Source organism: Schistocerca piceifrons, chromosome 1, assembly GCF_021461385.2.
Source record: "Schistocerca piceifrons isolate TAMUIC-IGC-003096 chromosome 1, iqSchPice1.1, whole genome shotgun sequence".
Lineage (NCBI taxonomy): Eukaryota > Metazoa > Arthropoda > Insecta > Orthoptera > Acrididae > Schistocerca > Schistocerca piceifrons.
Window position 1 is genome coordinate 500,590,211 of NC_060138.1, and position 17,094 is coordinate 500,607,304.

General features: G+C 45.7%; 1 protein-coding gene across 1 annotated transcript in view; it reads right to left on the reverse strand.

Annotated features, from left to right (window-relative positions):
• The window catches only part of LOC124742107 (dynein axonemal intermediate chain 4), a 58,623-nt gene that overhangs the window by 13,543 nt on the left and 27,986 nt on the right, over window positions 1–17,094 (reverse strand). Inside the window, exon 5 of the mRNA XM_047248752.1 lies at window positions 9,711–10,088. Coding sequence (XP_047104708.1) covers window positions 9,711–10,088 — 378 coding nt within the window. The remainder of the gene's footprint in view (window positions 1–9,710; window positions 10,089–17,094) is intronic.

Sequence of the window (17,094 nt, forward strand, 5' to 3'; positions counted from 1 at the left end):
TAATGGGGTTTTTAGTATTAATTTTTATAGAAATGTTTGTTCGATGTTGGAATTTCAATAAATATAATGTGTTTCAAAAGTATTTGTCACGGTGGAAAAGCGAAGGAATGGCGCAGCTAAACTAAGGCCACGCAGACCTCATATACCGGGGACCGTCGTGAAAACCGGAGAGCGGTTGCAAAAAGTTGCATGAAATCAGCAAAAGGAATCACTCGTAAGTTCACAAGTGCTATCGGCAGTCCAGCTAGCACAATGGCTGTGGATAGGGAATTAATAACAATGGAGTCCAATGGTCGAGCAGCTCTTCAGAGCCACACATTTCTGTAGTCACTACAATGCAACACTTGAGGTAGAGTAAAGAGCGACACCACTGGATAATGGATAACTGGAAACGAGTGTTGAAGAACCTGAGTTTGGCGAATACCTGCGGAACGTCACCTTCCATAACGTGTAGTGCCAACAACGAGGTCCAGAGGAGGTAGTGTTACGATATGGGGGTGCTTTCGTGGTTGGAGTTTAGTCCACATTTTACTCTCAAGAAACGCTGAATAAGGAAGCCTACGAACACATTTTACAGCATCGAGTACTGCCAACAGTGGAATAACAGTTCGGAGACAATGACTGCATCATCATGACATTTCACCCTGTCATGAAGCAGTCCTGAAAAGGACTGGCCTGCCCACAGTTCAAACCTGAACCCAGTGGAACACCTTTGGGACGAGTTATAACGTCAACTACGCTGCAGACACCACCGCCCAACATCACTACCTCCCTATCCTTTACAATTCTCTTGCTGACACCACATGGCTCTGGAGTCCGTTCTTGTGTTTTCCAATGTCAACAGTAAGAGACCTGCTTTTAACTCACGTTTGAAAAAGTTATAAATGCTGTAAATAACCCGCCTCGCCTGCTTGCGAAGCACTTCACGTTTGTTGCCTTCACCTGACCTTTTTTTTAATCGCACTTAAACATTTACAAGATACACATTCACAGCTATACCGCTGTAAGAAATAAAAGGAAACAAAGAAACTGATATTTGCATGAATAATTCGGTTGTCGCGAAGTGCGGCAACAGTGCAGCATGTAGGAGGGAGATTCTCGCTCTCTGGCTGTAACCCTCTGCTAGCCGCTCGGAAAGAGAATGAATATTACTAGCCGCCAGTGGCTAGTGGAGAGGGATGCGCAGAACGGCTGAAAACTGGGCCTTCTTACATGACGCGAACATTAGACGAGAAGCTGAGCTGCAGTAGGATCGAATACACTTTGCGGATTAACGACCGTGACTGCGACAACAGCCAGCCTGAATGTGGTTTTTTTTATGAAATTCCAACAGTTAAAATATGATCACACACACACCAAAGTTTCACAATCGCAGACTGGTGGCGCACACGACTTCTCTTCCTAGGTATCTGACAGCTAAAGTGACAGGAAGGGTATCAGGCCGCACAGTTAAATAAACACACAACTGCGAAAACTTGAGTAGAGCAGGGTGTGTCCTAGACGAGATAATCACTGACGAAAAGAAGAAAAAGTTGCCATCATACGTGTATTTTGAGAATCTTATACACTGACGTTACAAAAGTCACAGAGTACCTTCTAATATGGTGTCGGACCTCCTATTCCCGACGACGTGCAGCAAATGAACGTGGCATGGACTCAGCGACTCGTTGCAAGCCCCCTGGAGAAATATTGAGTCATGCTGCCTCTACACCCGTCCATTATTGTGAAAGTGTTGCCAGGATATGATTTTGTGCACGAACTGATCTCTCAATAACGTCCCATAAATTTTCGATGGTATTCAAGCCGGGCGATCTGGGTGGCCAAACCATTAGATCGAATTGTCCAGAATATTCTTCCTACCCCCATGAAGCATGGACCTTGCCGTTGGTGGGGAGGCTTGCGTGCCTCAGCGATACAGATGGCCGTATCGTAGGTGCAACCACAGCGGAGGGGTATCTGTTAAGAGGCCAGACAAACGTGTGGTTCCTGAAGAGGGGCAGCAACATTTTCAGTAGTTGCAGGGGCAACAGTCTGGATGCTTGACTGATCTGGCCTTGCAACACTAACCAAAACGGCCTTGCTGTGCTGGTACTGCGAACGGCTGAAAGCAAGGGGAAACTACAGCCGTAATTTTTCCCGAGGGCATGCAGCCTTATTGTATGGTTAAATGATGATGGCGACCTCTTGGGTAAAATATTCCGGAGGTAAAATAGTCCCCCATTCGGATCTCCGGGCGGGGACTACCCAAGAGGATATCGTTATCAGGAGAAAGAAAACTGGCGTTCTACAGATCGGAGCGTGGAATTTCAGATCCCTTAATCGGGCAGGTAGGTTAGAAAATTTAAAAAGGGAAATGGATAGGTTAAAGTTAGATATAGTGGGAATTAGTGACGTTCGGTGGCAGGAGGAACAAGACTTTTGGTCAGGTGAATACAGAGTTATAAATACAAAATCAAATAGGGGTAATGCAGGAGTTGCTTTAATAATGAATAAAAAATAGGAATGCGGGTAAGCTACTATCAACAGCATAGTGAACGCATTATTGTGGCCAAGACAGACACGAAGCCCACGCCTACTACAGTAGTACAAGTTTATATGCCAACTAGCTCTGCAGATGATAAAGAAATTGATGAAATGTATGATGAGATAAAAGAAATTATTCAGGTAGTGAAGGGAGACGAAAATCTAATAGTCATGGGTGATTGGAATTCGAGAGTAGGAAAAGGGAGAGAAGGAAACATAGTGGGTGAATATGGATTGGGGGAGAGAAATGAAAGACGAAGCCGTCTGGTAGAATTTTGCACAGAGCATAACTTAATCATAGCTAACACTTGGTTCAAGAATCATAAAAGCAGGTTGTATACATGGAAGAATCCTGGAGATACTAGAAGGTATCAGATAGATTGTATAATGGCAAGACAGAGATTTAGTTTCAAATGGCTCTGAGCACTATGGGCCATAACATCAGAGGTCATCAGTCCCCTAGAACTTAGAACTACTTAAACCTAACTAACCTAAGGACATCACACACATCCATGCCCGAGGCAGGATTCGAACCTGCGACCGAAGCAGTCGCGCGGTTCCGGACTGCAGCGCCTGGAACCGCTCGGCCACCACGGCCGGCGCAGAGATTTAGGAACCAGGTTTTAAATTGTAAGACATTTCCAAAGGCAGATGTGGACTCTGACCACAATCTATTGTTTATGAACTGTAGATTAAAACTGAAGAAACTGCAAAAACGTGGGAATTTAAGGAGATGGGCCCTGGATAAACTGACTAAACCTGATGTTGTACAGAGTTTCAGGGAGAGCATTAGGGAACGATTGACAGGAATGGGGGAAAGAAATACAGTAGAAGAAGAATGGGTAGCTCTGAGGGATGAAGTAGTGAAGGCAGCAGAGGATCATGTAGGTAAAAAGACAAGGGCTAGTAGAAATCCTTGGGTAACAGAAGAAGAAATATTGAATTTAATTGATGAAAGGAGAAAATATAAAATTGCAGTAAATGAAGCAGGCAAAAAGGAATACAAACGTCTCAAAAATGAGATCGACAGGAAGTGTAAAATGACTAAGCAAGGATGGTTAGAGGACAAATGTAAGGATGTAGAGGCTTATCTCACTAGGGGTAAGATAGATACTGCCTACAGGAAAATTAAAGAGACCATTGGAGAAAAGAGAGCCACTTGTATGAATATCTAGAGCTCAGATGGAAACCCAGTTCTATGCAAAGAAGGGAAAGCAGAAAGGTGGAAGGAGTATATAGAGGATCAATACAAGGGCGATGTACTTGAGGACAATATTATGGAAATGGAAGAGGATGTAGATGAAGATGAAATGGGAGATACGATACTGCGTGAAGAGTTTGACAGAGCACTGAAAGACCTGAGTCGAAACAAGGCCCCGGGAGTAGACAACATTCCTTTAGAACTACTGACGGCCTCGGGAGAGCCAGTCCTGACAAAGCTCTACCATCTGGTGAGCAAGATGTATGAGACAGGCGAAATACCCTCAGACTTCAAGAAGAATATAATAATTCCAATCCCAAAGAAAGCAGGTGTTGACAGATGTGAAAATTACCGAACTATCAGTTTAATAAGTCACAGCTGCAAAATACTAACGCGAATTCTCTACAGACGAATGGAAAAACTGGTAGAAGCCGACCTCGGCGAAGATCAGTTTCGATTCTGCAGAAATGTTGGAACACGTGAGGCAATACTGACCCTACGACTTATCTTAGAAACTAGATTAAGGAAAGGCAAACCTACATTTCTGGCATTTGTAGACTTAGAGAAAACTTTTGACAATGTTGAATGGAATACTCTATTTCAAATTCTAAAGGTGGCAGGGGTAAAATACAGGGAGCGAAAAGCTATTTACAATTTGTACAGAAAGCAGATGGCAGTTATAAGAGTCGAGGGGCATTAAAGAGAAGCAGCGGTTGGGAAGGTAGTGAGACAGGGTTGTAGCCTGTCCCCGATGTTATTCAATCTGTATATTGAGCAAGCAGTAAAGGAAACAAAAGAAAAATTCGGAGTAGGTATTAAAGTCCATGGAGAAGAAATAAAAACTTTGAGGTTCCCCGATGACATTGTAATTCTATCAGAGACAGCAAAGGACTTGGAAGAGCTGTTGAACGGAATGGACAGTGTCTTGAAAGGAGGATATAAGATGAACATCAACAAAAGCAAAACGAGGATAATGGAATGTAGTCGAATTAAGTCGGGTGATGTTGAGGGTATAAGATTAGGAAATGAGACACTTAAAGGAATAAAGGAGTTTTACTATTTGGGGAGCAAAATAACTGATGATGGTCGAAGTAGATACGATATAAAATGTAGATTGGCAATGGCAAGGAAAGAGTTTCTGAAGAAGAGAAATTTGTTAACATCGGGTATAGATTTAAGTGTGAGGAAGGCGTTTCTGAAAGTATTTGTATGGAGTGTAGCCATGTATGGAAGTGAAACATGGACGATAAATAGTTTGGACAAGAAGAGAATAGAAGCTTTCGAAATGTGGTGCTACAGAAGATTGCTGAAAATTAGATGGGAAGATCACATAACTAATGAGGAGGTATTGAATAGGATTAGGGAGAAGAGGAGTTTGTGGCACAACTTGACTAGAAGAAGGGACCGGTTGGTAGGACATGTTCTGAGGCATCAAGGGATCACAAATTGAGCATTGGAGGGCAGCGTGGAGGGTAAAAATCGTAGAGGGAGGCCAAGAGATGAATACACTAAGCAGATTCAGAAGGATGTAGGTTGCAGTAAGTACAGGGAGATGAAGAAGCTTGCACAGGATAGAGTAGAATGGAGAGCTGCATCAAACCAGTCTCAGGACTGAAGACAACAACAACAACATTCTTCAAACCAGTCGCCAACAACTGGGGCCAAGTCACAAGGCGCTTCGTCGCCCAGAAAAATTCAATCAATTATTGTTTGGGAACATGAAATACACGAATGGCTCCAAGCGGTCTCCAAGTAGCCGAACATAACCATGTCCAATCAATGATCGGTTCGTTTGGACCAGAAGACGCATTCCATTACATGTAAACACAGCCCACACCATTATGGAACCGCCACCAGCTTGCACAGTGACTTGTTGACAGCTTGGGTGCCAGAATTCGTTATGTCTGCACCACACTCGAACCCTACCATCAGGTCTTATCAACTGAAATCGGTACTCATCTAACAAGGCCACGATTTTACAGTCATCTAGGGTCAAACCGATATGGTCACGAGCGCAAGAGAGGCGCTACGGGCGATGGCGCGCGGTTAGCAAAGGCACTCGCGTCAGTCGTCTGCTTCCATAACCCATTAGCGTCAAATTTCGCCGCACTCTCCTAATCGATACGTTCTTCGTACGCCCCACATTGATTTCTGCGGTTATTTCAAGCATTGTTGCTTATCTGTTAGCAGTGACAACTCTACGCAAAAGCCGCTGCTCTCGGTCGTTACGTGAAGCCCGTCGGCCACTGCGTTGGTCGTGGTGAGTGATAATGCCTGAAATGTGGTATTCTCGGCACACTCTTGACACTGTGGATCTCGGAATATTGAATTCCCTAAAGATTTCCGAAATGTAATTTCTCATGTGTATAACTCCAACTACCGTTCCGCGTTCAAAGTCTGTTAATTCCTAACGATCGGTCATAATGTCGTCGGAAACCTTTTCACATGAATCACCTGAGTACAAACGGCACTTCCGCCAGTGCACTGCCCTTTTATATCTTGTGTACACTATGCTACCGCCATCTGTATGTGTGCATATCGCTATCCCACGACGATTCTCACATCAGTTTATCTTTGACTGTCTCTGTTTGCTGACTGGCTATTTTAGAATGTGCTTAATGGCTTAATACTTTCAACGTCCATAATATTACATGGACAATGTAGGCATGCAGGGATTTGGTAAAAAATTATGGAAATACAGGGAGAAATGCATAATTGAACATAAATGCAGGTGCTACACAATCCTGCAGGTTTCACTGTTGAATCTGACCATGAAAGGTATCTGCGCAACGTCATCAACAAATTGCAAGTGTCAGTCGTTGTCAGACCAGAGTTCTGTGTAGTTGTGAGTGCATTATGTCGGAGCTAAGTGAAGTGGAACTAGGGTACATTGTTGATGTTCGCATGGTGTGTCCTTCCGTAACCAAGGCAGCCGAAGTGTTTCGTGTTTGAAGAGGCATCGTATCGAGGAGTTATACTGCAAACAGGAAAAGCGGAAAAACCTCGCCTGACAAGTCACAACATAGACTAAAGTCTGTGTTGAGTGATTGTGGCGGACGGCCATTGAAGAGCACCACGGCTGCGAAAGTCACTGCAAACCTGATTATCGTACTCAGTACCAAAACAACTCGAAGGGAGCTGGACGAGGTGGAATTCCAAAATCAAATGCTCGTAACAGGAAACCATGGTGGCGAAGCCATAAAACCTGGACTAAAGAACGATAGAAGAATGTCATTCGGTCGGATGAGTCTTGTTTCACGATGTTTGCCACTTCTGGCGAGTTCACGTCCCAAGTGTGAAACATGGCGGGTGTTTGGTTATGATTTGGGCAGCCATATCGTGGTATTCCACGGGTCTCATGGTCACTCTGCAAGGTGCCATTACGGCCAAGCATTATGTGACCATTCTGGCTGATCAGATCCATCCCATTGTGCAATATTTATTCCCCAATGGTGATATTGTGTTCCAAGACGACGGCGCACCTATTCAAACAGATCGCGTCGTCTAGGACTTGTTTTGCGAACACGACGATGAATTCTTCAGTTGAAACTTCCGGGCTGAGAGGCAGTGGTCGATGCATAAAATTTCCACCTAACGTTTCGTCTCCGTCTACGGGAGACTGACTGACATAGTGGCTTTATTTAAACACTGCCTGACGACAACTTATTTCCAGTGCAACAACGAGTTTTACGAACAGATCGACGGGGCGGCGATGGGATGCCCTCTCAGCCCAGCTGTTACCAATTTATTTATGGAGATCTTCGGATAGCGAGTGCTGCAGACTGCGAGTAAAAAGCCAGATAAATGGTACCGCTATGTTCATTACACATTTGTTGTGTGGGCTCATGGTGAAGAAGAGCTGGATGTCTTCTTGGTTCATCTGAAGAGTATTAACCCGAAGATACAGTTTACGATGGAGAAAAAGAGCAACGGTGAACTCAATTTCCTGGATGTGTCGGTAATTAAACGGGTGGATGGGATGCTGGGCCACAAAGAACACTCACACGGATCGATACCTCCACAAGGAATCAAACCATCATCCTAGGCGAAAAAGAGGTGTCATGAAAACCTTGGTGGACAGAGCCAACAAAATCTGCAAGCCTGCTTACTTGCAAGATGAATAAAATCAGTTACGGTCAGCCTTCATGAAAAGCGGATATCCAGCAAGGAAACTGATCGAGCCCTCCATGAAAGAAGAAAAGAAGCCAGAAGTCAAGAGCAACAACGGTCACTTACTGGAAGAGTTTTCCTGTCGTTCATTAATAAAGTCACGGGCTGTATCGGGAAAGTTCTGGCCAGGTATGGGACCGAAACAATCTTCAGATCCACCAAGAAGATTAAGGAATATTTAAGAACTGCAAAAGACGTCCGACACCCCCGAACAACACTTGGGGTCTACAAAATTCCGTGCAGTTGTGGACAAGTATATATAGGAACAACGAAAAGAAGTGTAAACACCCGCTTAGCGAAGATAAAAGCAACTGTCGCTTAGGACACATCGAAAAATCGGCCGTAGCTGTGCATGTTTTTCGAGCTGGGAACCACGAAATGAAATTTAATGAGACACGCGTTCTAGAACGAACATCCCATTATCATGCGCGCATGTATAGAGAAGCAATAGAGATTCACAAACACCACAATAATTTTAAAAGAAAAGAAGAAGTTTTAAAGTTGAACAAAATATGGATGTCGATGTTGCGCCAGCAGAACGACAGTCGATTACTCTTAATCGAGAATGATGACGCCTTACAAAGATAGGCATACCGTCGGCATCACGTGACGGGTGGTGGTGCCCTCTATGCGCTCTATAAATGCGAGAGTACCTGGATCCTCAGTGGCAGTAGCCAGACGACCTCAGAAGATGTCTGTCGCAGACGGAGACGAAACGTTAGGTGGAAATTTTATACATCTACCACGGCCTCTCAGCCCGGAAGTTTCAACTGAAGACAACACCGGCCGTGAAAGCCTACATTGCATGACGAGGATGAATTGTCGCATCTCCCCTGGCCAACACAATCACCAGATCTCATTGTTATTGTCCGCCCCGATAGCTGAGTGGCGCCGGCACGATAGCTTAGCGTGTTCGGTCAGAGGGTTAGCTGCCCTCTTTAATACGAAAACTGAGTTAATGGATCAACAACGAACTAAAACGGGTGTCTTGCGACGTCCGCTCCGAACGGATGCAATGAACGACAGCGAACAAAATGATATTACAAAAAAAAAAGGGGTCAACGTGACGGATTGCCGTCCTACGGGCCCGGGTTCGATTCCCAGCTGGATGGGGAATTTTCTCCGCTCAGGGGTTGGGTGTTGCATTGTCTTCATCACCATTTCGTCCCCACCCGGCGCGCAGGTCGCCCAATGTGGCGTCCAATGTAATAAGACCTGCACCACGGCGGCCGGACCTGCCCCGCAAGGGGCCTCCCGACCAATGACGCCAACGCTCATTTCCATTTTCCATTGTTATTGATCCTGTGTGATCAGCTTTAGAGAGAAGGGTGCATGATCTCTATCCACCTCCAGCATCGTTACCTGAACTTGCCACTAGTCCCTTCAAAATCTGCAGGGCTTGTATCTACCCATTCTGAGACGACTGGAAGCTGTTTTGAATGCCAGCACGTTTCCAACACTGTATAAGGGATGGTAATGTGTTGTGTTTTTGCTGCTTCCATATTTTTGTCCATCTCTGTATTTCCACTATAAGCATGTTAGTGTGTGAAAGTAATGATCTGCCTTTTCCTTGTTCATAGAACTTGATAATGAGATCATGTCTTCCCGGAACTAGTTGTGTTTTCAGTTAAGAAAACCAAAATTCTGGACACCTGGTACGTCATAGTCTCCGAACTGAAATCGTTCCATAGTCAAGCGTGCTGACCTCTTTCGCTTTGGTCCGTAAGATTTCCCAAAGCGGAAAGCTCCTGAAGAATGGAAAAGAGGAGGAGGAGGAGGAGGAGGAGGAGGAGAGCTAGAGGAGACCAGTAGTCACCTGCGGACAGAAGGGCGAGTACTGCAGGGAGTAGACGGGCCCGCGGTGCGCGCGGAAGTGGTCGAGGTGTCGGTGCAGGCTGCGCGTGGAGCAGACGTGCACGCAGCCCGCGTCGGTGCCCACCAGGTAGTCGCCCGCGCCGTCCGGCCGCAGAGCCAGCACTAGCGCCGCCGCGAAGCACGACACCGGCTCCCCAGGCGGCGGGGGTTCCCCGCCCGGGCGTCGCGGCGCCCGCGCGCCGGGGGGAGGCGCGACGCCGCCCACGGCGCCCTCTGGCCAAGGCACGCGCATCACCTGCGTCTGCTCCAGCCGCGCGCCGTTGCGCCGGTACCTGTCAACGGCGCCGCGCTGATGGAACAGCAGAGCCTCGCTAGCGGCCTGCGTTAACACATAACGTACAAGCTTCTTAGCAGTTTACCGATAGACGGCCTCGACATAAATACGTAGGCTTCCGCGGCCGGTGTCACAATCATAAGTCTTCTCGGTGTAGTACTGCCTCACAGTATAAAAATCTTTGATTATAAACATAAACCAACGTTCCGACCGCATCACAACGGCCTACCTCAGGACAAGACAGGTTTTGGTGGAGATTTTTCGCTTTATTGTAATCTCATACCCCCGCCCAGTATGGGTGGGGGGTGGTCTGTCAGCAGTACAATTCTCCACTTTTCAGCCAAGCGAAGTAAAAAAATTTACAATGAGAAATATAAACAAAATTTGGGGTTGAGTTTTGTTTTAAATTAAAAATCAAAGAGGAAAGTTAAAAAAACGGAAATATGTTTAATTCTAAAAACATCTCAGGAAAGTGAAATTCTTCTGATTAAACAATGAAGCGCTGCACTTTCTCATAAAAACTGAAGAACCTGCACTAAGGCGAGAGATATTGACAGAGAGAATGTGTTCTAGGGTTGGAAAGTGCGGGTAGAAAGATAGGTGTCCGTTAGACAGTAAAAAATATGGAAATGAGAGGCAGGAGCTGAGGTGGATAGTGGGAAATACAGTCGGTGAGAAAGACACAGGTTGAGGAGTACTGTGTCATATGGGTAGGGCAGTGGGGTTGCAAGAGGAAAGTGATGGGGCTGGATAGAGAGGGAGAGGAGAGAGGAGTCCTCGTGTGGATTGCGATAGGTTGGGAAGAGTTACAGTTAGTTTTTTTTTTTTTTTTTTTTTTTTTGTCATCAGTCTACTGACTGGTTTGATGCGGCCCGCCACGAATTCCTTTCCTGTGCTAACCTCTTCATCTCAGAGTAGCACTTGCAACCTACGTCCTCAATTATTTGCTTGACGCATTCCAATCTCTGTCTCCTACTACAGTTTTTGCCCTCTACCGCTCCCTCTAGTAGCATGGAAGTCATTCCCCCATGTCTTAGCAGATGTCCTACCATCCTGTCCCGTCTCCTTATCAGTGTTTTCCACATATTTCTTTCCTCTCCGATTCTGCGTAGAACCTCCTCATTCCTTACCTTATCAGTCCACCTAATTTTCAACATTCGTCTGTAGCACCACATCTCAAATGCTTCGATTCTCTTCTGTTCCGGTTTTCCCACAGTCCATGTTTCACTACCATACAATGCTGTACTCGAGATGTACATCCTCAGAAATTTCTTCTTCAAATAAAGGCCGGTATTTGATATTAGTAGACTTCTCTTGGCCAGAAATGCCTTTTTTGCCATAGCGAGTCTGCTTTTGATGTCCTCCTTGCTCCGTCCGTCATTGGTTATTTTACTGCCTAGGTAGCAGAATTCCTGAACTTCATTGACTTCGTGACCATCAATCCTGATGTTAAGTTTCTCGCTGTTCTCATGTCTGCTACTTCTCATTACAGTTAGTAGGAGGGTTAAATAGCAGGGTGGATCTCAGTGACTAGGAGAGGGAGTTGCTTGAAGTTGCCGTGGGATAGGTTACAGAGTGTGTGTAGGTATCGGGACGGAGGGATGTATTTCTGAAGGTGTGGCATTGTACCAGGGTTGGTCATCATAGGGGATGTTGTGGAGGAAAGGTGGCTCTACTCATTTTAGACGATCGGTGTCAATATGTCATATTTTTGAAACTTTATTGGCCCTGGAATATAATGGGGTAGTCATGACGGAAGGGGAGAGGGTACAAAAGAAGTGACTGGTGGGCTAGCCAGCTTGTAAGTGATTGACGACAGTCTGCTAATCGGCCTTAGTTTCTGGTGAGCATGTTTTCTTCCTGCCAACGGCTTTGCCACAGTGGATACAGCTGTTCCCATCAGATCACCGAAGTTAAGCGCTGTCGAGCGTGGCTGGGATTTGGATGGGTGACCATCTGGGCCGCCATGCGCTGTTGCCAATTTTCGGGGTGCACTCAGCCTCGTGATGCCAATTGAGGAGCTACTCGACCGAACAGTAGTGACTCTGGACAAAGAAAACCATCACAACTCTGGACAAAAAAAAAACCATCATAACGACCAGGAGAGCACTGTGCTGACCACACACCCCTCCTATCTGCATCCTCAGCTGAGGATGACACGGCGGTCGGATGGTCCCGATGGGCCGCTTGTGGCCTGAAGATAGAGTGCATGTTCTCATCCTGGTGTGCGCGTAAATTCACTAGCAGTTCCCTACTAGCTGTTTGTTCGGGCTACCGTGTCCATACCCAGTGAAGCTTCTGCCACGAGACTGCTCGCGGCCTGTTGGTCTGGGATAGCTGCAGCCGTCCCCTCTATTGATGTTGTAGGGCTGCTAAGTAATTTTAATCACCTGTAGAATTTTTCGTTTGCGCATCCACGGCTCTTTCGCCAGCACACGGATTTCCTGGAACAAGATAGGCTGTCCGCGGTTACGCTGGTGTTCCGCTATCGCCGATTCATTATGCTGTGCTAATGGCACATAACGTTCATGATCTGCTACCCGTGCGCTAACTGGTCTCCCTGTATCCTCTATGTAGGCAGTTCCACACTCACAATGTGGTTCATATACTCCTGCAGTATTTAAAAAAAAATGGCTCTGAGCACTATGGGACTCAACTGCTGAGGTCATTAGTCCCCTAGAACTTAGAACTAGTTAAACCTAACTAACCTAAGGACAGCACAAACATCCATGCCCGAGGCAGGATTCGAACCTGCGACCGTAGCGGTCTTGCAGTTCCAGACTGCAGCGCCTTTAACCGCACGGCCACTTCGGCCGGCTCCTGCAGTATTTAGTTTGTTGACTGCTTCCTTGCTGAAACGTATCATGTTGTGGATCCTGTGGCTGCTGCAGAAAATCGGTTTGAAACTTCGTCGGCGGAGGACGTTGCTTAGTCTTTCACTGACGCCCTTGCATATGGTTAGTGTACTACCGGAACTTTCTCTTCCATGCCCTCTTCATTTCTTTTACTTCGGTAGGTATTTTATACTATGACGCGATACTACACCCGGCAGAATTTTAATCATCAAGTAATTTCTTCTCCTTTCTCTGTTGCCTTTATCTTGTATCTTGACGCGATTGGCATGGTTATTATTCGATTTGGCATTTTTCGTGTTAGAGGGTGGCCGAATTCCTTTTCCAATCATCACCCCTTTACCCCCCCCTCCCCCTCCTCCATCGCATGATGAAAGGAATTTGAGTACCGTAACTACCTACATGTATAAACGTGTAACTGATGCGGGACGTCGGTACCAGCCCGGTATTCACCTACTGGGATGTAGGAAACCACGCGAAGGAGAGGCTTTCTTACGACGTATCACAGCATTGGTACGAGATAAAACTGAAACGCCAATCCAACGAATGGTGTCATTGTGGGTCGCCGCGAAAGTCGAAAATGTGTCAGAGACCCAGTATTGTGAAAGTTGTGGTGATTCTCGTGTACGACTGTGATGGTGCAAAAGAAGCGGCGACACTTTCTGCGCAACCCACCCATCATTGTGCATGACAATGCGTGGGCGCATGCAGCGCAAGCTGTGGCTGCTCTGTTCGGCCGATGGGTCTGGGAAGTACTGTACCATCCACCATACTTCCCAGACTTAAGTCCTTGTGACTTTGATTTGATTCCGAAGATGAAGAAACTACTTCGTGGCATGCGCTTCAGAACTGTTCCAGAGATTCGATAGGCAGTAGACCGCTCCATTCGCACCATCAACAGAACAGGCTCTGCTAACGGTATACTACGACTTCCACATCGCTGGCAACGGGTTCTACACAACGCTGGTGACTACTTTGAAGGCCAGTAACAGGTGCAAACATGTAACTCTTTTGTATCGGTTGTGACTAAATAGTTGCCGGCCGGCCGAAGTGGCCGTGCGGTTCAAGGCGCTGCAGTCTGGAACCGCGAGACCGCTACGGTCGCAGGTTCGAATCCTTCCTCGGGCATGGATGTTTGTGATGTCCTTAGGTTAGTTAGGTTTCATTAGTTCTAAGTTCTAGGGGACTAGTGACCTGAGAAGTTGAGTCCCATAGTGCTCAGAGCCATTTGAACCATTTTTTTAAATAGTTGCCACTATGTAAGTGCCAACCCTCGTCATTCCAAAACGAAGGAAAAATACCCGAACCACAAATGAGAAAATGAGGAAGTGTACAAGGCGTACCTTCTACAATAAGGCCGGCCGGGTGGCCGTGCGGTTAAAGGCGCTTCAGTCTGGAACCGCGTGACCGCTACGGTCGCAGGTTCGAATCCTGCCTCGGGCATGGATGTGTGTGATGTCCTTAGGTTAGTTAGGTTTAATTAGTTCTAAGTTCTAGGTGACTGATGACTTCAGAAGTTAAGTCGCATAGTGCTCAGAGCCATCTGAACCATTTCTACAAGAAGAATATTTAAGAACTCTTCATGAAAATAAAATTACAAAGTACCTCCTAAGTGAAACATCCACTAATGACGATGTAAATAAAGAATGAGAAAATATAATGCAGGCAATCTGTGCTCCGCAATTGCCGATTTCTGTAGTTCTCTATTTTTCATACTCCGTTGGCGTTCTGCACAGCGGTCGGAAACGGTACGTATGGTCTGACCTATATAACTGCTTCCATACTCGCAGAGGATGTCATAAATTGCAGGGACCCTGACGTCGAGACATCATTAACAGGGCGCATCATCTCCTCAATTTCCTTAGGAGGACGAAAAATCGGTCCACTGTTCGCAACACCAATGGCATGTTAAAAATAGCTAGAGAAATCGACAAGTGCGGAGCACAGGCTCACCAACAAACATAAAAAACTGACTGATGAAACAAAAATTTTGTCCCATGCGTCCACATATTGGGATTCTGTTATTAAGGAGGCTGTTGAAATAAGAATGAGCGAGAAAACTTAAACCGCGATAGCGGATATTATCTGAGCGGTGCGAGGAAACGAGCGCTCGATGCAGAGAAGCAGCAGCGACATTCCTTGCAATGTTTACGTTCCCACGGAAGCGGTGGCGCCACTAGCACAGACACTAAAACTGTCTGCGACAGCAGTACGTAATCGCCGATCAATCACAAGCCTTCCACGGACTATATATGGCCAACACAGCTGCAGTGAAGTCAGTCTGACAATGACGATGAAGACTATCGTCAAAAGCTCGAGATTTTTTCCCGAATTGGCGCGGCAAGAAAAACGAGAATGTTTCACATGTCAGTGCCATCGCGAAAGACATCGTTCTCAAAGGCGTTGGTCGTTGCGGGTAAGTTCCTTTCACGAAATATCAAAATTAAAATGGCTCGAAGCACTATGGGACTTAACATTTGAGGTCATCAGTCCCCTAGACTTAGAACTACTTAAACCTAACTAACCTAAGAACATCACACACATACATGCCCGAGGCAGGATTCGAACCTGCGACCGTAGCAGCAGAGCGGTTCCGACTGAAGCCCCTAGAACCGCTCGGCCACAGTGGCCGGCCACGAAATATCAATCTCCAACTTTGTCCTCCGAACGCGAAAATATTTTGTTGGCAACCGCCTATATAGGGAGAAATGATCATTGTAATAAAATAAGATAAATCAGAGGTGGAACATAAAGATTTAAGTGTTCGTTTTTCCCGCAGGCTGTTCGATAGTGGAACTGTACAGAAAGAAAGTGAAAGTCTTTCTGTGAACCCTCTGCCAGTCACTTAAGTGTGAACTGCAGAGTACTCATGTAGATGTAGATGTAGACATATCCTTCAATATGTCATGTAAATGGCTGGCTAAGCTTAGCAGTTGCTGCAATAGACCGAAAAGTGCTTCAATACTCACTTTGCAGCAGTAAACGAACTAACAGACAGCACAACACAACAGTAGCTATGTATGCAATGGGTACTGCACTGCTGTAGCGCCTACATTGTATTATTATTACTATTATTATTATTAGGGGTAATTGTCAAACACAAAGCAATCGCACCGTGAAGAAGTCCAAGCTAGAAGTAAGAAGCCCAGCAGTCAAGTAATTTACAATCAGTATACCTAAGTATAACGCACACATTTTAATGTGGTTGATTTTAAATGGGGTTCAGGGTATGAGTGAGGCAAGTGACGCTAGGGAGAGCAGAGCCGTAGAGGAGGCATGGTTGGTAAGAAGTGTCTTTTCTCACTGTGGATAATCGGCTTTGTTTTACGATAAGGGGCTTTAGGTAGCATTCACCAGGCTCTAAGAATTGCTTCATCGTTCTATAAAAATGGTTGTTAGAAATAAGCAATACCAGTTGCCTCATTGACTCATTAGTTTGCGGTTTAATAAGACGCCTACGAAAACTAAGTATCATTTAGTGTTAGTCATTTTAAAAGTAACAAAGAAAATTATTTTTCATTCTAAAGTTTGCTTACACGTTAAAGTTGATAATGATGAGGGCTGCACTCATGGGTAATGGTCTCATAAAAGTTGGGAAACACTGGCTCAATACATGAAATTATGAAGAAGATATCTACATCTACATCCACATCCATACTCCGCAAGCCACCTGACGGTGTGTGGCCGTGGGTACTTTCAGTACCTCTATCGCTTCTCCGTTCTATTCCAGTATTGTATAGTTCGTGGAAAGAAAGATCGTCAGTATGCCTCTGTGTAGGCTCTAATCTCTCTGATTTTCTCCTCATGGTGTCTTCGCGAGATATTCGTAGGAGGGAGCAATATATTGCTAGACTCCTGGGTGAATGTATGTTCTCGAAACTTCAACAAAAGCCCGTACCGAGCTACTGAGCGTCTCTCCTGCAGAGTATTCCACTGGAGTTTATCTATCATCTCCGCAACGCTTTCGCGATTGCTAAATGATCCTGTAACGAAGCGCGCTGCTCTCCGTTGGATCTTCTCTATCTCTTCTATCAACCCTATCTGGTACGGATCTCACACTGGTGAACAATATTCAAGCAGTGGGTAAACAAGTGTACTGTAACCTACTTCCTTTGTTTTCGAATTGCGTTTCATTAGGATTCTTCCAATGAATCTCAGTCTGGCATCTGCTTTACCGACGATCAACTTAATATGATCAT